Source organism: Brassica napus, chromosome A1, assembly GCF_020379485.1.
Source record: "Brassica napus cultivar Da-Ae chromosome A1, Da-Ae, whole genome shotgun sequence".
NCBI lineage: Eukaryota > Viridiplantae > Streptophyta > Magnoliopsida > Brassicales > Brassicaceae > Brassica > Brassica napus.
The window spans coordinates 29,982,721-30,004,221 of record NC_063434.1 but is presented as its reverse complement, the minus strand read 5'-3'; the positions used below and the strand labels follow the sequence as shown (position 1 = coordinate 30,004,221).

General features: G+C 36.4%; 5 protein-coding genes across 6 annotated transcripts; 3 read left to right on the top strand and 2 right to left on the bottom strand.

Moving 5' to 3' along the window:
• Positions 1-472: 472 nt before the first annotated feature.
• Positions 473-1,520, top strand: LOC106362543 (agamous-like MADS-box protein AGL29). The gene has a single exon (XM_048749027.1). It carries the CDS (start codon positions 708-710, stop codon positions 1,263-1,265), a length of 558 nt encoding a protein of 185 aa, XP_048604984.1. The 5' UTR covers positions 473-707; the 3' UTR covers positions 1,266-1,520.
• A 2,854-nt stretch (positions 1,521-4,374) lies between these two features.
• On the top strand, positions 4,375-8,372 carry LOC106365676 (glutamate receptor 1.1). Its single transcript, XM_013805133.3, has 5 exons — positions 4,375-5,066; positions 5,172-6,370; positions 6,643-6,955; positions 7,260-7,591; positions 7,663-8,372. Exons 1-5 carry the CDS (start codon positions 4,805-4,807, stop codon positions 7,963-7,965), a joined length of 2,409 nt encoding a protein of 802 aa, XP_013660587.2. The 5' UTR covers positions 4,375-4,804; the 3' UTR covers positions 7,966-8,372.
• A 433-nt stretch (positions 8,373-8,805) lies between these two features.
• Positions 8,806-11,253, top strand: LOC125591162 (glyceraldehyde-3-phosphate dehydrogenase, cytosolic-like). Its single transcript, XM_048764767.1, has 9 exons — positions 8,806-8,923; positions 9,009-9,038; positions 9,126-9,226; positions 9,658-9,773; positions 9,877-9,976; positions 10,123-10,269; positions 10,372-10,432; positions 10,509-10,749; positions 10,825-11,253. Exons 1-9 carry the CDS (start codon positions 8,920-8,922, stop codon positions 11,039-11,041), a joined length of 1,017 nt encoding a protein of 338 aa, XP_048620724.1. The 5' UTR covers positions 8,806-8,919; the 3' UTR covers positions 11,042-11,253.
• A 1,001-nt stretch (positions 11,254-12,254) lies between these two features.
• On the bottom strand, positions 12,255-12,915 carry LOC106365674 (40S ribosomal protein S16-3). The gene has a single exon (XM_013805131.3). The coding sequence runs from the start codon at positions 12,834-12,836 to the stop codon at positions 12,396-12,398; it is 441 nt and encodes a 146-aa protein (XP_013660585.1). The 5' UTR covers positions 12,837-12,915; the 3' UTR covers positions 12,255-12,395.
• A 738-nt stretch (positions 12,916-13,653) lies between these two features.
• On the bottom strand, positions 13,654-19,606 carry LOC106365673 (probable UDP-N-acetylglucosamine--peptide N-acetylglucosaminyltransferase SEC). 2 transcript variants are annotated; one of them, XM_013805130.3, is made up of 25 exons: positions 19,318-19,606; positions 18,876-19,021; positions 18,700-18,798; positions 18,565-18,615; positions 18,363-18,479; positions 18,230-18,286; positions 17,689-17,871; positions 17,534-17,612; positions 17,328-17,437; positions 17,199-17,252; positions 17,049-17,116; positions 16,879-16,981; positions 16,575-16,777; positions 16,317-16,413; positions 16,150-16,221; positions 15,879-15,955; positions 15,439-15,808; positions 15,244-15,354; positions 15,077-15,163; positions 14,863-14,990; positions 14,698-14,780; positions 14,509-14,614; positions 14,279-14,425; positions 14,068-14,188; positions 13,654-13,980 (listed from the first exon to the last, which is right to left on the bottom strand). In XM_013805130.3, the coding sequence occupies exons 1-25, from the start codon at positions 19,463-19,465 to the stop codon at positions 13,867-13,869; spliced, it is 2,931 nt and encodes a 976-aa protein (XP_013660584.2). In that variant the 5' UTR covers positions 19,466-19,606; the 3' UTR covers positions 13,654-13,866. The 2 variants fall into 2 exon arrangements, with proteins under 2 accessions (XP_013660584.2, XP_048602150.1); XM_048746193.1 differs by lacking the exons at positions 18,363-18,479; positions 18,565-18,615; positions 18,700-18,798; positions 18,876-19,021; positions 19,318-19,606 and having other exon boundaries at positions 17,689-17,968; positions 18,230-18,267.
• Positions 19,607-21,501: the final 1,895 nt, after the last annotated feature.

Sequence of the window (21,501 nt, the reverse complement as noted above, 5' to 3'; positions counted from 1 at the left end):
TAAAAAGATATATAATTAATTTAATTTATTTAATAATTTAATAATTATGTTTATATCAAAATTATTATTTTAAGAATAAATTTTACAATTAAAAGCTGTTGTTAAATAGTATTTTACATTTAAAATATAATAATTATATTCTAAATGTGAAATACTATTTAAAAAATATTTTATTGTAAATTTATTTTAGAAATCAAAATTTTATTTTCTGGATATAAAAATAATTTTATATATTATTAAATAAAATAAATGAATGAATTATATATTTTCCTAAATTTTATAAATTATAAATGTAAATGCTCTTCTAAAAGCTTCATATGAAAGAATTGACCAGAGAACATTTGGAGAGCATTAACGTTTAATAAATGCTTTTCTAAATATTTTTTTAATAAATGTTGATTGGATTATGTATAATATAATGTTAATGCTAATGCTCTACCAATCAAGACCTAATTGAGTTACTAAATTACAATCTTAGTTTGTTGACTTTAATTCTGCAATAATGACTACAAGATTTAAAATATATTAAGTGGTTGCCAAATAATTAGTCAAATATGTAAATTATTCATTACAGTCTCTTCATAAACATTAAATGTCTACAAACAATATACCATATTTCTATACATCTATTTTCCTATAAATATATTAAAGCACAAAACTAAAAAACATACCAAAAACCAAACTCTCCAAGTCCTAAAAAGGTGACAATGAAAAATACAAAAGGAAAGCAAAAGATCGAAATGAAGGAGGTGGAAGACTACGAAAACAGAATGACTACGTTTTCAAAACGTAAAACTGGGATCTTCAAGAAGATGAACGAGCTCGTTGCACTATGCGGTGTGGAAGCAGCTTTCGTGGCTTTCTCTGAAACCGGAAAGTCTCACACATTCGCACATCCGTCTATGGAAGATGCTGTTGGTCGACTGAAGAGCCCTTTGATAGATGAATCGCCCAGGAAAGACGATGCCAATACTGATCCGCTAGTGGGAGCTTATAAGAAGCAAAAGAATGAAGAGCTCAAGAAATTGTATGCTGATTTCACTGAAGAGTTGGAAATGGAAAAGGAAAAGGAAAAAAAATTGAAGAAATCAAAAAGTGACAAAAGGTTTGACAAAATGTGGTGGAATGCTGAAGGCTTGAGCGTGGAAGAGCGGAAGCAGCTGCACCAACGTTTTGTGGAGTTAAATGTTACCTTATGCGGTAAGGTTTCACAACAGTTTAGAAAAGACGGTGATGGTTCTGATCTTGCTGGACATGGACATTAGGATGTGGTGAAGCCGATGGGTGTGAATAAATTTGAATTAATCTCTTCGTATTTGAATAATTGTTTTTATGTTGTTTTTCTTTGTCGTTGTCTTGATACATTTAGTTATATGGTTGGGTGATAATTTGAATTGTTGTTTTTATGTTGTTTTTCTCTTGTCTTTTAGTCGTTGTCTTTTGAATTTCATTATAAATTTTATGTTTACAATCTTCTCGGACTTAAAAGGCAAAAATCATAATGGTATAATTAGATTCATATTCGTTGCCGCTCTTCAGACTCGTACATACCATTGATATGTTTTAATTTAAATTTCGTTTTAAATACATTTTATCATCGAATTCATAAGATCTATGAATGTTCATGAACAGTATAAATAAATTTAATTTTGATGGGAAATTAGTACTCATTATGACAATCTCTCGATCGGTTCTGTTTCATCTTTTTGATACTTGATAGTCAAACTTGCCTCGAAGACTATTGCTCCTTTCCTTATAAAAGTTAAAAAGTTTTAACAAAATGTCCATGTACAGAACGCATTGACTTTGACTAATAATTTGCTTAGAAATGATTATGACAACACAATAAATCAAAGGGAACGGTGCAATACACGGCCATACACAATCACTGGAATGGAGATTCTGATTTCTCTGCGCGTTTGTCTACTTCTCCTTCCGATGATTTAATCGGGAGTAGCTGATCAAAACGACGGCATTTTAAAGGAGGTTAGGGTGGGATTGGTAGTTGACTGTGGTTCCACGGAAGGAAAAATCCTCGAGACTTCGTTTTCCTTGGCCCTTTCAGATTTCTATGGCATCAACAACGAATATGGAACCATTACCATAGTCTCTGTTTTAGCTAGAGACCCTCTCCTTGTCTTTGCCGCTCGTGAGTTAAGTTTCATCTTCTTTAAATCTTTCTCCGTCAAACTATTTTATTCGTTATTTGTTCATGAATGTAACAGTTACAAACCTTCTCAAGAATGCAAAAGTCGAAGCTATTGTTGGTGCACAATCATTACAAAAATGCAGCAGTTAGAGCCTGTTTAATGGTAAAACTCTTAAATGTCTCTTAATGAAAAAGCCAAAGTTCTTGTAATAAAGTGATCATTGGTGTATAGCTCCAAAAAATTTTGAAAAATAATTATATAAGATATATAAGCCCCAGAATTCAAGTTTAAGTATCCATCTCTTTGGATTCAAGAGACTTTGTTAAAACTAATATAAGTTCTTGAGAATATAAAAAAAAAAACAAGAAAACAAAAAATGAAGATAGTGATCAATGTCATGACGAATTCTACAAATTTCTTTTAGTTCGATTTTGGAGTTGTTCGATAAAGCTCTAGTGACTACAGTCATGATCGCATGCCTTATAAAAAATTTCGGTCTTCTATTAAGATTGTGTGATTGGAGCTGAATTAGTTAACAATTAACAATTAATAAATTATATTTAAATATCAACATTTTCTCTTTTATAAAAATGTCATTTTAATTATTCTTTAATAAATTATTATTTTTATAAACTTTTTTGTCCTTCATGAATATATTAGCAAAGATTTATTTTCTAGTTAATACATTAAAGTAGTAAAGTTTAAATTAAAATATTATTTACAAATTTTTATTGAAAATATAAAATGATATTTTTGTGAAATAAAAATTAAAATCTTAAAATGGCATTTTTGTAAAATTGAGAGTAATTTTTTGTTCTATTTTTGAAAGAATTGATATGTTCTCAAGATTTACGCTAATTGAGTTACCAAATTACAATCTTAATTTGTTGACTCTAATTCTGCAATAATAACTACAAGTTTTAAGAAAAAAATATTAAGTGGTTGCCATTTTATTAGTCAAATATGCGAATTAATCACTTTAGTGAACATTAAATGTTTACAACCAATAAAAATTTCTTCTGTACATCTATTTTTTTCCTATAAATATATTGTGCACGTGCATTGTTTTATTAAGACACAAAACTAAAAAACCTACCAAAAACCAAACACTTCGGCTCCTAAAAACGTGAGAATGAAACATACAAAAAGAAAGCAAAAAATCAAGATGAATAAGTTTGAAGCCTAAGAAGACAGAATGATTATGTTTTCAAAACATAAAGCTGAGATTTTAAAGAAGATGAACGATCTTGATGTGGAAGCATCTTTTTGGTTTTCTCTCAAACCGGAAAGCCTCATACATTCACATATACGTCCATGGAAGATGTTGTTGGTCGAGTAAAGAGTTCTTTGGGACATGAACCTTCCGGAAAAGATGAGATCATTAGTGGAAGCTTATAAGCGGCAAAAGATCGAGGAGCTCATGAAAAATAATGATGATTTCGCTGAGGAGATAGAAATGGAGGAGGGGAATGGAAAGAAATGGTGGAATATTCCAGATGAAAGCTTGAGCATGGAGGAGTTGAAGCGGAAGCACCAAGGTTTGTTGAGTTACATAATAGCTTATGAGATAAGGCTTTACAACGGTCGGGAAAAGATGGTGATGGTTCGTCTTCTTGTCCTGCGAAACATGGACATTGTGGTGGTAGCAAAGCAGAATTAAGCGTGTGAACAAACTTGATTTAATCTAATCCAGTTTGAATTGCTGATTTTTATGTTATTTTCCTTTGTCGTGTCTTAATAGATTTGGTTATAATTGATGTAATGAATCATGAACTATTCATCATCTTCTCTTTATTTCTAAGCTAGTGTCTTTGGAATTTCATTTTAAAGTTTATGTTTATAATCTTCTCGGACCTAAAAGGCAAAAACCATAATGGTATAATTAATTAATTCATTGCCGCTATTCAGAATCGTATTTGATCGTTTTAATTTAAATTTCGGCGTACTGTATATACATTTTATGAACAGTATGCATAAATTTAGTTTGATGAGAAACTATATTTGCACTTTTTTCCTTGAACCATAGGAAGGCGAAACTTAATTTTCAAAATTATGCGTAACCAACTTTTACAAAGACTTTACCATATTAAAAAAACTGAAAAACTATGAATAACTACTTCTTTATAATCTTCACATCTGTAATGATTTTTATTAAAATTTAATATAGTATATAACCCACAAAGTTCTTAAACAAATGATTGATATATTGTATCTATATTTGAACAACGACTCATGTCACTCATCTGCAGACGAAGTAAGTTGCCCACACGTACTTGTATTGTTAAACAGATTGCCCATGCTCTTGCATTAACATGCATGCATACATGCACCTCATTTAGACGTGCCGTGATATATTGCTTGTTTTGTGGAAAGCTCTCGTCCCTTGATCTAATTTATTGCAAGGAAATTCACAACCAGTCCACATTATACACTAGTTTAACCATCTCTAGATCGGTTCTGTTTCAGCTTTGATACTTGATAGTCAAACTTGCCTCGAAGACTTTTGCTCCTTATAAAAGTTGAAAGTTTTGACAATGTCCATGTACAAAACTCATTGACTTTGACTATGCGATATAAATTATTTGAAATGATTACGACAACAACAATAAATCAAAGGGAACCGTGCAATAGCAATACACAGCCATAAACAATCAATGAAGAATCTGATTTCTCTGCTCATTTGTTTTCTCCTCTTTCCGACGATTAAATCGAGAGTAGCTGATCAAAACGAGGAAGTTTTAAAAGAGGTTAGGGTTGGATTGGTGGTAGACTTGGGTTCCACGGAAGGAAAAATCCTCGAGACTTCTTTTGCCTTGGCGCTTTCAGACTTCTATCGCATCAACAATGAATATCAAACCAGAGTCTCTGTTTTAGCTAGAGACTCTCAAGGAGACCCTCTCCTTGCCTTTGCCGCCGGTGAGTTTCATCTTTAAATCTTTCTCCGATCAAACTAGTTTATTCGTTATTTATTCTTTTTTTTTTTTGTAACTTAGTCGTTATTTATTCTTGAATTTATAACAGTTACAAACCTTATCAAGAATGCAAAAGTGGAAGCTATTATTGGGGCACAATCATTACAAGAAGCGAAGCTTCTTGCAACAGTTAGTGAAAAAGCTAAAGTTCCGGTATTATCACTTCTTGCTCCAAACTCATTATCTTTGAACAAGTATGATCACTTTATTCAAACCACGCACGATCCGACATCAGAAGCTAAGGGTATAACAAGTCTCATACATGATCTAAACCAGACATCGGTTGTGGTTATATACGAGGATGCTGATGATTGGAGAGAGAGTTTGCAATCACTCGTGGAGCATTTTCAAGATGAAAGAATCAGCATCAACCGTACTGCTTCTTTCTCCGAATCATCAGGAGAGAACCATATGATGAATCACCTAAGGAAGGTTACTAAGGTCTCAAGAACAGCAGTTTTCGTGGTGCATATGTCTAATAGTCTTGTTTCTCGTCTCTTACATTGTGCGGAGAAGTTAGGTCTGATGGAACAAGGTCATGTTTGGATTCTCACCGCAAGAACCATGCATCATTTTCATTTCTCGGATCATTTCTCAACTAGGTCTATGCAAGGGGTGATTGGTTTCAGATCCTACGTTCCAGTATCATCAAATATTATGAATTTTACTTCAATAGCGACAAATACATTGATGGAAACTAAGCGTTATAGTGCATGGGCACACGCCGTTGCTTCTATTCTAGCAAACGCAGCTGAGAGAATGAGTCTAAAAACATCTGAAAATGTATCATCAAACCTTCTTGAGACAATGAGGCAGAGTAGTTACAAGGGTTTGAGTCATGGTGGTGACATCCAAATGGTTGGCAACAAGTTTATTTTAGGTACATTTGAGATTGTGGATATGGTTGGAACAAGGGAGAGAAGAATAGGATTATGGAGTTGTGATAGTTTTTGTGGAATAAGAAGAGATGTCATGGCTTCTTCAACCAATGATCTTGAGATCCCAAGACACCGTTTTCTGGAAGAGAATGGTGAAACTAAGAAGGTTCTTAGGGTCTTAGTTCCAGCAGGAAACAAGGTTCCAAATCTAGTGTCCATGCGTCTTGATCCTGAAACAGGTGTCTACACTGCCACTGGATTCTGCATAGAAGTTTTCAAGACTTGCATTGCTCCTTTTAACTACCAGCTAGAGTTCATACCTTATAATAACGGAAGCTATAACAACCTTGCTTATCTACTCTCTACTCAGGTGTGTTGCAAAAACAAAAAATAATAGTCACAATGCTATATATATATATATATATATATATATATATATGCATACCATTTTAATTGTTAAGTTAAATAAACTTCCGAACTAAAACTGATTGGTGATAATTGGATTGGCACATATCTATAAAATATAACTCTAGATCATTTTCTTTCTTTTTTTGTCTTTAACACATACTCAAGATCCTTTTTTTTTCAATTTCCGATACCAGAGACTTTCTCTAAAACTAATAATGTGTTTTGTTTTGACAGAGTGACAAATACGATGCCGCTGTTGGTGATATAACCATCACTTCCAACAGATCTTTGTATGTTGATTTCACTCTGCCTTTCACAGACATTGGTATAGGAATCCTGACGGTAAAGAAGAAAAGCCAAGGCATGTGGACTTTCTTTGACCCTTTCGATACATCCTTGTGGCTAGCAAGTGGAGCTTTCTTTATCTTGACTGGAGTTGTTGTTTGGTTGGTTGAACGGTCCGTTAATCCGGAGTTTCAGGGCTCTTGGGGACAACAACTTTGTATCATGCTCTGGTTTGGATTCTCCACCATTGTCTTTGCTCAAAGTAAGACTATGTTTCATAATCTATAGTTTTGACGGCATTTACGATTAAATTTATTATTTATTTATATTACACATTTTTCAGTAACTATATATTTAACTAATTAAGATATTTTTAATAAATGTTTCTTAAAGAATTATGACTTATTAATATCAATGAATGAAAATACCAGAAATAAAAAAATCTGTTTTTGTCTTAAAAAATCTGTTTTTGTCTAAAAAAATCTATAAAAATATCTTCCGAAAAGGAGAGTAATGCTTTTCTTTTTACTGTATACTTTGGTCGGTAACGGTGACATTCTTGGCAGGAGAGAAGCTGGTGAAAATGTCATCAAGATTCTTAGTCATAGTTTGGCTTTTTGTGGTGCTGATATTGACATCAAGTTATAGTGCAAATTTAACATCAACCAAGACCATTTCTCGCATACAACTTAACCATCAGGCGGTTTTCGCCTCTACCACTTTAAATAATATGAAGCTTGGATCCATAAATGCAGTAGAGGCATATGCTCAAGGTCTGCGTGATGGAACTCTTAGTCATATTATCAATGAGCTACCCTATCTCAACCTCCTTCTTGGTTACTATCCAGATGCTTTTGTAATGACAGATAGAGAGAGTAGTACCAATGGCTTTGGCTTTGTACGTGCCTCTCCTCAAAAATCTCATTGGTTTGTTAATTACCTTCACTAATCTATGTCTAATGTTTTCAGATGTTCCAAAGAGGTTCAGGTTTGGCTACTAATGTTTCAAGAGAAATCGCGAAGCTAAGGTCATTAGGAACTTTGAAAGACATGGAGAAGAGATGGTTTCAGAAGCTGGATTCATTGAATGTACGTTCCAACGCTGAAGATGTTGCATCTCTTAATGACGTCGATGAAGCATCTAATCGGTTTAGCTTCCGTGAGTTGCGAGGATTGTTCATCATTGCTGGGTTTGCTCATGTTCTTGTAATATCCCTACATCTCGTTCATATGCGTCAGGAGCTACTCACCAAACTACAAAGCTTCTACTAGTAAAAAAATGATTCATCATTCATAAGATGATGCAGTATAGCCTTTGAGTTACAACTTACAACTTTCAAGAACAAGAAAGTACAGTTTGTAAAATTTTGAAATGAATGCACATGTAAATATAGTACTTGCTCCTAGTTTTAAGTTTATATCAATTTTATTTCATGCTATATAAGTCAGAACAACACAAAAATAGAAGAAGCATTACTTCTTTACAATTTTTTTAAAAAAAAATCTTTTCTGAATAAGATTATGAACTAAGTTTATAATCAGCATACATATATGCTGGTTGCATCTTTCTGTTGCAAATATGCGTCATCTCATACGCAACTTTTTGGATACTATCATGAATATTAAATCGAACATTTTACATTCAACTTTACGTTGACTTAAGGAAATAATAAAAATACTAGGCTTGGTTTTAAATAATATAGAAGAGTCCATATGAAAGAAGCAAAGAACATAGAATTATATTATTTGTGAAGTTATTACTTGGGGGCGTCACTTCTAGAAAAATTGAAATCGTCTACTAAAATGGGCCGCACTTGTCAAACGCGATGCGTTTCATGCCAAACCGACTTGACCCGGCCCGTTCTACGGTTTTTAAAGAATCTTCTAGTTCATCGCGTGAGATGCAGACGCCACGACTCGCTAATTAATTTCCTAATTAACAAATCAGGGGTGACGACATTTTTGCTAAAACAGAGTGGCTAACGAAGGTAGATAAGGTAATTAAAGGGAGTAGCGTAGGGTAACTTGGTCATTTTGGTTTTTAAGAAAATATTAAAAATCAGATCTGACTTATTTCCCAAGAAAAACTCTCCACCGTTGGATCTTACCCGACCCCTTCGCCACGTTCCTCTCTTTTAAATACACCTCTTCACGGATCTCACTCACTCAGTCTCTCTCTGCTAATCTCATCTTCAATCTCTCTCTCTCTCTCTCTCGCACATCACCATGGGTGAGTATATCTACTTTGTTGAATTGGTTTCTGCTTATGATGTTGTTTATTCTCATCTGAACCTTTTGTTTTTTTCTGTTTGTAGCTAACGGTAAGATCAAGATCGGAATCAACGGTGAGTTTTCGATTTATTAGTTTTGTTAACTTACGTATATGTATCAGATCTGTTGAGCTGACGTTTTTGTTTATGTATAATCGATAGGATTCGGAAGAATCGGTCGTTTGGTTGCTAGAGTCGTTCTCCAGAGGGACGATGTTGAGCTCGTCGCCGTTAACGATCCCTTCATCACCACTGAGTACATGGTTTGTGTTTCCTTCCTTCAACGACGTCGTTTCGATCGTTTTGATATGCATGTGTGATCTTAAATGATTGTTTATTCAGTACTCAGATCCAGAAACTGGTTTAGTCGTATGGTTTTCGTGTTGGAGGAGCTGATCAGATTCTTAGTGACTCGATAATGTTATCGATTAGTTGAGTTTGAGCAACGTAATTTATTACTCTCTTCGACGTCGTTTCGATCCGTTTGATTGTTTAGTATGCATGTGTGATCTTATTGCTTAGATGAATGTTTATTCATTACTTAGATCGAGAAACTGGTTTAGTTGTTTGTTTTGTAGCTTTATAAGCTGATCAGATCTTAGTGCCGGTATAACGCTTGGATTAGCCTGTTTTTGATTAATTGAATGAGATTTGAGCAACGGTACTGATTGCTCTCTGTGTTTGATTGGTGCAGACGTACATGTTCAAGTACGACAGTGTTCACGGTCAATGGAAACACCATGAGCTTAAGGTTAAGGACGAGAAGACTCTTCTCTTCGGTGAGAAGCCTGTCACCGTCTTTGGCATCAGGTGCTACATCTACTGGATTGTTATCTTGACTGTACCCTGTGTTTGTATTTATAGTTGATTTTGAGGGTTTTTAAATCTTACGAGTGATTTGTGTATTGTGAAGGAACCCTGAGGATATCCCATGGGGTGAGGCTGGAGCTGACTTCGTTGTTGAGTCCACCGGTGTGTTCACTGACAAGGACAAAGCTGCTGCTCACTTGAAGGTTTGTTTTTACCTGCTTTCGATGTTATATATTCGTATAGACTGATTCATCTGCTATAGCTTGTTGGTCTTGGAAGAGTTTTATATCCCTGTGTTTCAGCTTAAGTGTTGTTTTCAACTGAATGATTTGGTGATTTGTTTGTTCAGGGTGGTGCCAAGAAGGTTGTCATCTCTGCCCCGAGCAAGGACGCACCCATGTTTGTTGTTGGTGTCAACGAGCACGAATACAAGTCCGACCTTGACATCGTCTCCAACGCCAGTTGCACCACTAACTGCCTTGCTCCTCTTGCCAAGGTATACATTATCTCATCGTCTATTACAAAACAAGTTGATAATGTTTTGATCTTTGCAAGTGAATACGTTTCCTCATCCTTTATCATGGGTCTCTTCCTGTAGGTTATCAACGACAGGTTCGGAATTGTTGAGGGTCTTATGACCACCGTCCACTCCATCACCGGTAATTTTCCCAATCTTTAAATAACTGTTTGAGAGGAGACGCTGACACTAATTGGGGTTTGCTTTTATGATATCAGCTACTCAGAAGACTGTTGATGGACCATCAATGAAGGACTGGAGAGGTGGAAGAGCCGCTTCGTTCAACATCATTCCCAGCAGCACTGGAGCTGCCAAGGCTGTCGGAAAGGTGCTTCCACAGCTCAACGGAAAGTTGACCGGAATGTCCTTCCGTGTTCCCACCGTTGATGTCTCAGTTGTTGACCTCACCGTTAGACTCGAGAAAGCTGCAACCTACGACGAGATCAAGAAGGCTATCAAGTAAGCTGTTTGTTCCAGTTGAGCTTAAATCACTTGTTTGATCGTATATAAACTAACGGATTGAATTGTTTACAGGGAGGAATCTGAAGGCAAGCTAAAGGGAATCCTTGGATACACAGAGGATGATGTCGTCTCAACTGACTTCGTTGGTGACAGCAGGTCGAGCATTTTCGATGCCAAGGCTGGAATCGCATTGAGTGACAACTTCGTGAAGCTGGTGTCGTGGTACGACAACGAATGGGGTTACAGTACCCGTGTGGTGGACTTGATCGTCCACATGTCTAAGGCCTAAACACTAGAATGATGTTTGGAGGATGAAGTGTCGTCTTTCGTCCCTGCTAATGGTTTAAATTTGTCGTTTTTTGAATAAAATTTCTTGGGATTTAAATCTCTTTTTTTCAGTTTAAGCGAATCTCCCTCAGAGTTTGTGAAGAGGCTCTTTATGTATGGCTTTTGATATATTGAGTTGTGTTTTATCAGGATTCTAAAACGTTTCGTATTATCGTAACAGAGTAAAGTGTTTTAGAACAAAAAGAAATCCACTTCATCAGTCCCATGGCTAATTAAATTCTACGCTAATATATGGATACTTGTTTCTCCACATTCTTCTTTATTTGACTTCCAGTTCTTTCTTGTTCGGTCCGCTTTAATAGATTAAGTTTAGTTTGGTAGCATTCTGTTGAGCTTTCACCATGTTTTGGGTTGAGTTTGTTGACCGTTTTTGTTACTTAGAAGCTATGTTTGGCTTATGATATATTTACTTGCTTTATCAAATTTAATCACCTCTCTTAGTTAATTTTTGCGCAACCTATATCTTTTGATCAAAGGCTGAGAGAAAATTTTCAAATCTAAAATTGGCTTAAGATAGAGTGACAGACATTGATGAACACATATATTGGTTATTTCAGTCTCCCTGAAACCAACATTATCATACATTGTATTAGATCACGAACCCCATAAGCTGAGCCGGGAAATTTTTATGATGAACTTGCAATGGTTACACATTGGGTCTTGAAGACTTGCAGAGTAGGAGAAATGAACCAAAAAAATACGCCAGCAGGAAATCAAAATCTATACAGCATTAGCGAATAAACACTTTTATCTAAAATAACATCGCACGTTTCGTTTGTTAAGAATGGAACACGAGGCTGAAACTGCTTTACGTTTAGTTTGAAGACGAAGTTTTAAGAAGTTCAAAGGACAACGAAGAAATCAACAAACCAATCGTCACAAGACAAAAACATAGTCTTATTCTATTTAAACAATCAATAAACATGTACTCATTCGTAAGAGATCTGAACTTACTAATTATTCATGCTTCAACAACTTAACTAGAGGCAGAACCAGATCACATGTAAATACAATTCGTTATCTATAGGCGAGACAAATTACAACAAACACACTTCGGCATAGTAGAATTTATTCAATGCGTCGATAATATATCATGATCAACTAAACTATAAGACCTAGCAACTACAAGCCAGATCATTTCACAAACCCAATTATTTCAGCAAATCGAAAATGAGATTAAGATAGTGAACACTGTAAAAACATTAAGTTCTCCAATATCCAATAACAACGAAAAGAAAATGCAACAGCGAATAAGTCTCAGACTTGAACAAGGCATAATAAGACACACATTTGTTTTAACGGTAACTCTTCTGGAAACGAGAACGAGCACCACGCCCACCAAACTTCTTCGGCTCGCACCTCCTCGGATCCGCCACCAGCAGAGTCCTATCATACCTAATCAAAATATCCTTCACCTCCTTCTTCGACTGCTCATCCACATACTTCTGATAAAACGCAACCAACGCCTTAGCGATACTCTGACGAATCGCGTAGACCTGTGAAGTGTGACCACCGCCGTTAACGCGGATCCTCATGTCCACGCCGGCGAAACGGTGCTTCCCGAGGAGAAGCACCGGTTCGAAGATCTTGAACCGGAGGATCTCGGGCTGGAACAGCTCGATCGGGGAGCCGTTGAGCTTGATCAGACCGCACCCGGGCTTGCAGTGGGTGACGGCGACGGCCGTCTTCTTCCTCCCGAAGCATTGCACGGATTGTTTAGCTGGTTTCGTCGCCATTGCTAGGGTTTTGTGATTCGGTTGCTCACTTGCAGCAGCTACAGTGATATATGAGGAAGAAGAGAAAGCCCTAATGTGATAATGGGCTATATTAAAGGCCCATTAGCTCTTATGTGAACACGGGCTATGATGTATTATTAAGGGCCTAGGTAATACTACTTCGTATTGTGTATATACAAATGATATATCGTATTAACAAATTGATATACCTCATTGCTACTGTGCGAGTGTTAATAATTTTACTGTTGACTAACATTTTATATTAACTAAAAATGGTTTTTTTCTTGTGTTATATGGTAGACATTTTGATAATTTTATCTATTGAACTGGTGGTTTGGTGGTGATTAAGTTGGGGACAAAATTCAATACGATTAAGTCACCAGGGTTCAAGTTCCTGTTAAGTTACGGGAGAATTAACATTTGACATTGTTAAAGGCATGGAACCGACACGTATACTGAAAATATAGGCTGCTAACAAGTAGTTAATCTGGACTCACTTACGTGGAAGCGAGAATACTTTTGTATAATTCAAAAAAAATACATGGTTTTTGTTATGGTTGAAATAGACCATTTTCTAATGAATGATATAAAACCTACCGGCTTAGGTAACCGGGTGTTTTTCATCTTTACTAGTTTGGTTTCCACCAAATGATTCAGAACCTATTTGGCTTTGTAGAAATGATTTGGGAGTTAGGTTTGCAGTTGCACGTTTGGCTTATAGAAATGACAGTTAGGTTTGCACTTGCAAGTTTGGGCGTTAAAAAAGTTTAATAATGTTGAGGTTTATATTACAATGATATGACATGTTTTTTTTTTAAATGTGATACAACATTGGGATCTAAAGGATAACATCACAGCAAGCTTCTGTTATAGTATACAACAGCCCCATAATAATAGGTAATCTTTTCTACCTCTGATAAATTTTATCAATCTTTATGCTACTAACTCTCTTCGGTTTGTTTTTTTTTAATTTACAACGCCGAGTGAAATCTTGATTATGCTCTCAATTTTTCTTTTCCCTCATTTGTTTTTATCTGTCATGTGGGAACTCCATGTCCTTTTCCACTACTTTGAAGTGTTGAGGCTTCTGTCCAGAGCAGTGGAGGTTCCACATTTTGAAGTATGACCTCTCAAGATTCTTCACCTGTAGAGTTAGTAGCCAATGGGAAACTAACTGATTAAAGAAACAAACCGGAACAAGAGAGGAATGGAGATAAGAACCAAGACTAACCCAGCGCATGGTGTCAAATAGAGGACAGGTTAAGCGGCTGGCCCTCAGTTCCTTAGTCAGTGCTTGAAGTTTCGGCTTGTTAAGCGCCAAAGAGACAGCCTTCTCTTCGTATTCCTCCAAGCTGTTAGATTTCACCAAGCATCTCATCATATAAACTTAAGAATGTAGAGCAAACAAGTACAAGTTGGTTTTATGCTGATTAGACACTCACCTATTAACAATCATCTCATGTCCTAGACCAGTTGCAAGACAGAGTGATCCAGCCACTCGAGTCGCCATTTTCTCAAGTGGTAATGTTATCATCGGTACACCAGCCCACAGCACATCTGTTCCTGTTGTGTGTCCGTTACACAGAGGCCTAGGGACACAGCAAGATTGTGGTTAGAGTGTTGTTGTTTTCAGAAATATAATGAATCAAGTAGAGAGGGAAAAGGAACTCACGTGTCGAGGATAACATCTGCAAGGACACTTCGCCTTATATGCTCATTCTTCATGGCAACATCTGTGAAGATAATCTGATCAGGATGCACTCCTTGAGCAGCAGCATCTGTATAAAAAATATATGGTCGATTAGTAATGTTATAAGAAAGGACAAGACAACGCTAAGCAAGGGAATGAAACCACACGTACATGCGCGAAACCTCATCTCTCCAGCTGCAGGGAAACGGAGAAGCCAAAGAGCACTGTTGGGTACTCGTTTAAGAACGTTGCACCTTCATGGCCAAAAGAAAGAACAAGTCAGTTTTGCTGAAAAAGAAAAAAAAATCACATCTCTACCTAAGAAAAACATTTTACCAAGTATTGACGATCTCAGGATCCATTTTGTACAGCTGGTTGAAGCATCCAAATATGAATTTATCTTCAGGAAGTCCATAGTCAGATCTCTTGGGCTTAGACTTTGGATCCAACACATCCTGATTTTTCTGCAGATAGAATTTATACAATTGAGATGATACTCAAAAACTACATGAATGTAACATTATAAAAACAACTTAGTCACTGATCATACCTGCTTGTAATCATTGACAAAGTAGCAGTGGGGAAGATGGACAAGCTTCTCTGAGTAGATATGTGCGTATTGCAGAGGAGACACAAACTGAAAAAGAAAAGAGAGTAACTCAGTCATTATTCTGAATTTTTGCTTTGTTTGTGAAGACTTTGAATTCAATTACTAACCTCATCAGTCACTAAGTAGTCGATGTAGGTAGCTCCAGTTGTACCAGGGAAGCCCATATATGAAACCTGGATTGGTGCAGGCTGCATAGCAAATATTTCATTCCTAGCTCCCTGCACAGGTTTAAACCAAGAACCATTACCAAAAAAGCTTTCCATGGGGGTTGGTTACAGCTCCAGATTGTTCTGAGCACATACCTTAGTGTAACCATTTAGATTAATCAGGATCTGGATTTTGTCTTCGTTTATAGTCTTGGCGATAGCATCGGATGACATAGCGGAAACGTCAAGGAAATGCTCAGCTTCTGACTGTGTGCGCTGTCTCCACTCAGTGCCGTCGTTTGGACTCAACGCATAGCAGAAAACCTCGACGTTGTCTCTGTTGTGCATCCCAAACACTGATCCCATGAGGTGTGACAACGGATGATTACCAAAATCACTGCTCACGTATCCAATCCTTAGTCTCTTGAATCCTCCCTCGCGTTTCACAGGGACACCAGCTGGGTGGTTGAAGGGAGGTAGTCCAAAACGGGAAGCGATTATAGAGCAGTGTGCAGCGTATTTACGACTGCAAAAATATAGGAGAGTTATAAGGAACATGCCAGTAAAGTATTAGTTTTGAAGTTTCAGCTTCAAACCTGATTTCAAGGGCGAGGATGGGATCAATAGGATATGCTATTGCATGGAAGGGCTGGACACTTGGAAGGACAGACATCTGAAGACAACAATAGGATATGAGCTATAGTAAAAACTATAAAAAATTAATAATATTGGGACAATTCACAGAGTTATTAATTTACAAAAATTTATTAATTTATCGTGTTTATTAATTTCTAGAGTTTATACATGTACTTTCTTACTGTGAATTATCATAAAAAGTAGCAAAAGTTTTGTGGCATATGCACTTACATTTATTTGCCTCCTAATAATGCCTTCAACTTCAGTGAACATTTTGCTGCGGTCCTCCCAACAGCATACACACTGGTACCAGCAGCAGGGAAGAAGAATAAACTCATGAGAGACGATGAGAATAAACAATAGCCAGAGAACGGAGACAGAAGCTAAAAGTCTTATACCTGCAAGGTGTGCAGAAGGTTGCAAGTTGCTTCTGGGAAGTCTGGTCGTAATAGCAAGGCCTGCTTATAGCTCGTTATGGCAGCTTCCACATGACCACTGCTTATGCAAAAAAGGTCCAAAAAAACATCAACCCAAAAATAAATATCATTCTGATGGATCACATACAGTTAAAAGAAGGCCAATGCTGCACTGCTAGTGTAAACATCTTAACTGTTCTAAATCTCAGAATCAAGCGTCTAAATAACATGAATGGATACCTATCCTTGTAAGCTGAGGCAAGGTTTGCATGAGCTTCAGCCATTGTAGGACGGAAGGTAATAGCATGCATGTAATCCTGAATCGCTTCAGTAACCCTCCCGATCTCTTTGAAAGTATTGCCTCTATTAACAAGAGCATCAGCGGCCAAGGGATCAATACGAAGAACCTCATTATAGCAGGATATAGCATTCGTGTAGTTTCCCTGCAGTTAAGGAGGAAAAAAACAACCAACACTCGTCAAAACATGTTCAAGAAGAGTTCAATAATGATTGGAGATTAACAAAGGAGCATGTAGCCAGCCACCTGTTGTTTGTAAATTAACGCAAGGTTGTTGAAAGGAGCAGATAGCCCTGTCGTCACAGTCAGAGTAGCTTGGAATAATGAGGAAGCAGGACCCATCATATTCCTGCTCAAAGTTACCGTAAGTATTAACACTGTGAATGTAGTAAGAAGCAAGAAAGAGAACCACATACCACTCCATATATATATTTCCAAGATTAGCCATTGCTTGTGGATGATTCGGTTGTAAATGAAGACAATGCTGCAAAAAAAAAAAAAACACCACATGTTCGTCAGAAATGAGTTAATTCATTGACAAGCCTCAAATAAGAAACAACACTTACATTATAACACCGAACTGCTTCCTCTACACGCCCAATGTCCTTCAACGCATTACCCTTCAAGAAGATCATATGTTAATAATATAATTCACAGACCACAATACTCACATAGTATGCATCATTGATGCTAACCAAGTTGTTGTAAGCCTCTAAGAAACGTGGATCTCGGGAGATAGCCTGCTTGTAGTGTCGAATTGCTAAATCCAGTTGACCTTGCTCATAGTATATAGTGGCTATGTTTCCTGCGTTTTGTAGTTATATCTCAGTAATGAAAAAAAGACATCAAACAATTACTTGAACAATTGAATTTTATTACAGTTGGATCAAAATAAACTCACCAAATGCCATTGCAAAACTTGGCCGCGCCTGTATGGCATGCTGATAACACATGATTGCCTCTGTAGGTCTCCCCAGAGCCTTATAAAACAAAAGATCAAATTATATTTTCCAGAAAACATTATTGCAGTTGAACTTTCAGAGAATATAAACGTACCTTATACACGTTTCCCAGATTAAAATATGCATCAGGGAATGCAGGTTTCAACTTCACAGCTTCCTTGTAGTATTGAAGGGCTCTGTTGAGATCACCAGACTCCATGAAAAGACCAGCAAGATTGGACCAAGCAATAGCAAACGTTGGTTGAATGCGAACAGCTTCAAGGTAGCAACTGTAAGCCTGCACAAAATATTTACATTCTAACAAATATGGACTCTAGTAGTAGAGGATCCTGACTATAAGACTGACGATCATCCCTGCCTGCCTTTCAGTATGTCTGTATTGATTGTGGATTATGACACAAGTACAACACAGAAACAAAAATGAAATGCGTCCATCAGTAATGGCACTTGATAAACCAGTAATCAGATGTGATGCTATATTACTAGAGCATCACTTCACCTCTCATTTAGTTATTTTTATTTAGTTTTAATTATTCTGCCATGAAGAAACTTGGATAAATCTATACGTCCATAACAAGAGACCACAAAAAAAATTGCAGATAAACTTGGATAATCTTTTAATTAGCTAGACTTACTTCCTGAATTAATCCTTGAGCCTTCATCAGATTCCCCAGATTACTATGTGCATCAACCTAATGGAATAAAATCACATTATCAGGGGAGAAGAAGTTGTTTGTAATCAGGATAAAAGGATCATAAATTCAATACCAGAAGTGGATTCAGTGAGAGGGCTTGCTGACAGCATTGTGTTGCCTCACTGAGTCTTCCCTTCCGCATGTATGCACTAGCCAGATTCGACCAAGCATCAGCATAGTTGGGTTTCAGCTGAGAAATAGATCGAAAAGAAAGGGCAACATTAGATAAGGTAACAGTATCAGTGTTAGCAAGCACAAGTTTGATGTAGCAGAACCTCAATGGCGATCAAGTAGTAGCGGATTGCACGATCAGTGTCCCCTTTTTCCTGAGAGAGAGCAGACCACAGATATATAAAAATCACATCCACTGGAAATAAACAAACTGATCAAGCAAAGGACAAGCTAGTCACCTTCCAAGCGTTCGCCATGTTTCCATAACACTCAGCAAACTGAGGTTGGATCCGAAGCGCTTCTTCATTTCTAGCAATGCACATATCATAATCTTGCAGCTGTCACACCATGTAAACACACAAGTCAACAACTCTACAAGTTCATTAAAAAAAAACAAAAAGCAGAGAACTAGTACCTGGTAATAAATAGCACCAATAAGAAGAAGATTATCAGTGCGCAAAGGGTTCCTCTGGTAAACCAAGTTGCTATGCTCCAAAGCTTGTTTGAAATCGCCTGCCTTGTAGAGCTGATGAGCAAGTGTCAAACGTGCATCATCATCAGCTGCAGCAAAACATCAACAATCAGAAGCTAACCAATAACAGTCACATTCTCACAAAAAGCAATTAACTTTTTTTCTTAAATCCTAAAACAAACAAAAAAAAACCAAGCTACCAAAGCTAATAACTTTCCTCATCCAGACAAAAAGAAAAAAACACAGGTTGCAGTTTGATTCCACACCAAAAGCTAAGATCTTTCGAATTTCATCATCATAACAAAACTAGATCGCAAAAAAACTATAGTTAAATCAACGGATACAAAACACACAGATCAGGTGAAATTAAAAACAAATCAGAAACCTTCATGAGACTTATTAAACTGATTGAGAAGAAGACTCGAAGACGACGATGACGTAGAAGACAAATCAAGCTTCCTGGTGAAAACTTCGTCAAGGAACACAGGTCGAGAGACCATCATCATCCCAGCTCCGTTTCTCGACGACAACATCTCCTTCCGATCTCAAAACTATCGCCGGAGAATCAAAGCTCCGATTATACGAAAAGGGCTATAAACCCTAGAATCGAATTTCGATTTCCCCTTTCTCTATGGAGACCTTCCTCGAGCTTTGTTTGCTTCCTTCTTCTTCTTCTTCTTTAGCTTTTTCTCTTCTTTTTATTATTTTATTACTTTTTTGTTTTTTCCTTTTTTCGAACCAATCAGAATCTTACAGACTTGAATGCTTAACACGTGTCGAAGTTTAAGCCGTTGATTAGCGTGATGGTCAAAGAGTCAACAAAATCTGAGCAACCCCCAAGAGAAGGTGTGATTCTTTTGTCTGTGGTAACACGTGTCCATGTCGCAACAGTGTTGTACTTCTCAAAGGTTGTCCTAATAGATAGATATCCACCCGATTTTGTTTTTAAAACAGAAATATTTATTTCCGAAATAGTGCCGTGATTAACTTAAACGTGCGAAAATAAAACGTAACTCTGATTAATTACCTTAGGATGAAAAACTAGGAAAGAGATTATACTACTTTGGGATACTGTATCTTGGTCTTAAAGTAAAGGCGATTATTATGTTTTTAATTGAACTTTTTTATTCAAATATGCAAAATAAACCAATGTTACAATCTTTCATCAATTGATTATGATTAGACACCCGTTAATCTGCTGTACAGTCGACCAATCAACAAGTTACACAATGCAACTAACCGTCTTTTATATGGGATCAGTGCATGACACCTGAAAGTTTATGATAGATTATGAAAACCATGTCGAGTGTTGACAGTGACTAGCTTTCTCATATGAAGTCACCGAGACAATCGTTCAATTTTGTCTTCGGTTTTTATATAGTATATACCAACTAATTAAATTAGTGAAAATAAGAATTCAAACGAATCGGCGCCAAACTATATCTAGAACATGGGAGAGTTACGTTAGACCATCATAAATCTTATCTCTATTTAACCCACTCAAGGGGCCCAACAATGGTTTGCTCAACCGACACCGAGTCTATATTTACCAAACTTTCTCCCTCAACTTGTCAACCCCACGTTCATCAGGGACCATATACAATCATCATTTTCAAAACGCCACGTACTTAATTGAAAGAAGAAGAAAGCGTCAGCGTCCAACCTTCTTGGGCCCCTGAATAATGCGAAACAATTAACAATAGTTTATAAAATTGAGTTACTAGATGATGATCTTCCACACATTACTTGCATGCATTTAGTCAAATGAGTGTCTAGCAGATATGACCTTGTCAAGAGCTCGGTCAGGGACATAGATTCATCTGGTTTCCATATCTGCAACTATGGCAATGGCTGCATCGAGTTCTCCAAGGTCCAAGCACAACGTGATGATCTCATCGTACAGTGGGCCGCAATACATTATGGCATTCATTTAGTTTATATAGTCCACTTAACTCATTTTTAATGGCTTACACTAGCTTTTAGGGCCGTCTATTTGCACGTGGAATGTCCAAATTTTTTAAAAGTCCATTAATATGTTTTCTAATAATAAATTTAGATTTAAAATTATGTTTATAAATTTTTTTAAATATCTAATTCGAATCTTCGTATTTATTAACTAATAAAAACTAATCAAACTAAGAAGTAATTAGTATTTACATCAATCATATCTCATCAAATGTTGATGGTTTTTTTAATATTCAATATAGTCGATACTCTAATTTGATTATGTTTAGGAATTAAACTGTTATTAATTAATGTTGTTATTTAAGAAATACATTTTCTTCACCATTTTTTAACAAAAAATCATTATTCACATCTTTATCACAAACCCAAAATAATTAAATGAGTTTCAAAAAAATACTTTTAACATAGTTTGAGACGTCGCCAAAAGAGTAGCCAAGACTATGTGTGGTCTGCGGGATCTTCAACAAGACTGAAGGCATGGGATGGGAGCTCTTATAGCAGCTCGTAATAATCGTTGGAACTCCACCCAATTCAATCACCTATACAAATTCATTATCAGTAACATGATGGATCATACAATTTTTTACTATAATGCTCTAGATGT

What these genes read in the sequence shown, in the direction of transcription:
- LOC106362543 (XM_048749027.1), top strand. Translation starts at nt 708, where the DNA reads ATGAAAAATACAAAAGGAAAGCAAAAGATCGAAATGAAGGAGGTGGAA.
- LOC106365676 (XM_013805133.3), top strand. Translation starts at nt 4,805, where the DNA reads ATGAAGAATCTGATTTCTCTGCTCATTTGTTTTCTCCTCTTTCCGACG. An exon ending in CTTATCTACTCTCTACTCAG is followed by an intron (nt 6,371 to 6,642) that starts GTGTGTTGCAAA and finishes TTGTTTTGACAG; the next exon opens with AGTGACAAATACGATGCCGC. An exon ending in GTACCAATGGCTTTGGCTTT is followed by an intron (nt 7,592 to 7,662) that starts GTACGTGCCTCT and finishes TAATGTTTTCAG; the next exon opens with ATGTTCCAAAGAGGTTCAGG.
- LOC125591162 (XM_048764767.1), top strand. An exon ending in GATCAAGATCGGAATCAACG is followed by an intron (nt 9,039 to 9,125) that starts GTGAGTTTTCGA and finishes TATAATCGATAG; the next exon opens with GATTCGGAAGAATCGGTCGT. An exon ending in GTCACCGTCTTTGGCATCAG is followed by an intron (nt 9,774 to 9,876) that starts GTGCTACATCTA and finishes TGTATTGTGAAG; the next exon opens with GAACCCTGAGGATATCCCAT.
- LOC106365674 (XM_013805131.3), bottom strand. Translation starts at nt 12,836, where the DNA reads ATGGCGACGAAACCAGCTAAACAATCCGTGCAATGCTTCGGGAGGAAG.
- LOC106365673 (XM_013805130.3), bottom strand. Translation starts at nt 19,465, where the DNA reads ATGTTGTCGTCGAGAAACGGAGCTGGGATGATGATGGTCTCTCGACCT. An exon ending in ACATGGCGAACGCTTGGAAG is followed by an intron (nt 18,616 to 18,699) that starts GTGACTAGCTTG and finishes GCTCTCTCTCAG; the next exon opens with GAAAAAGGGGACACTGATCG. An exon ending in CATGAGATGATTGTTAATAG is followed by an intron (nt 14,189 to 14,278) that starts GTGAGTGTCTAA and finishes GAAATCTAACAG; the next exon opens with CTTGGAGGAATACGAAGAGA.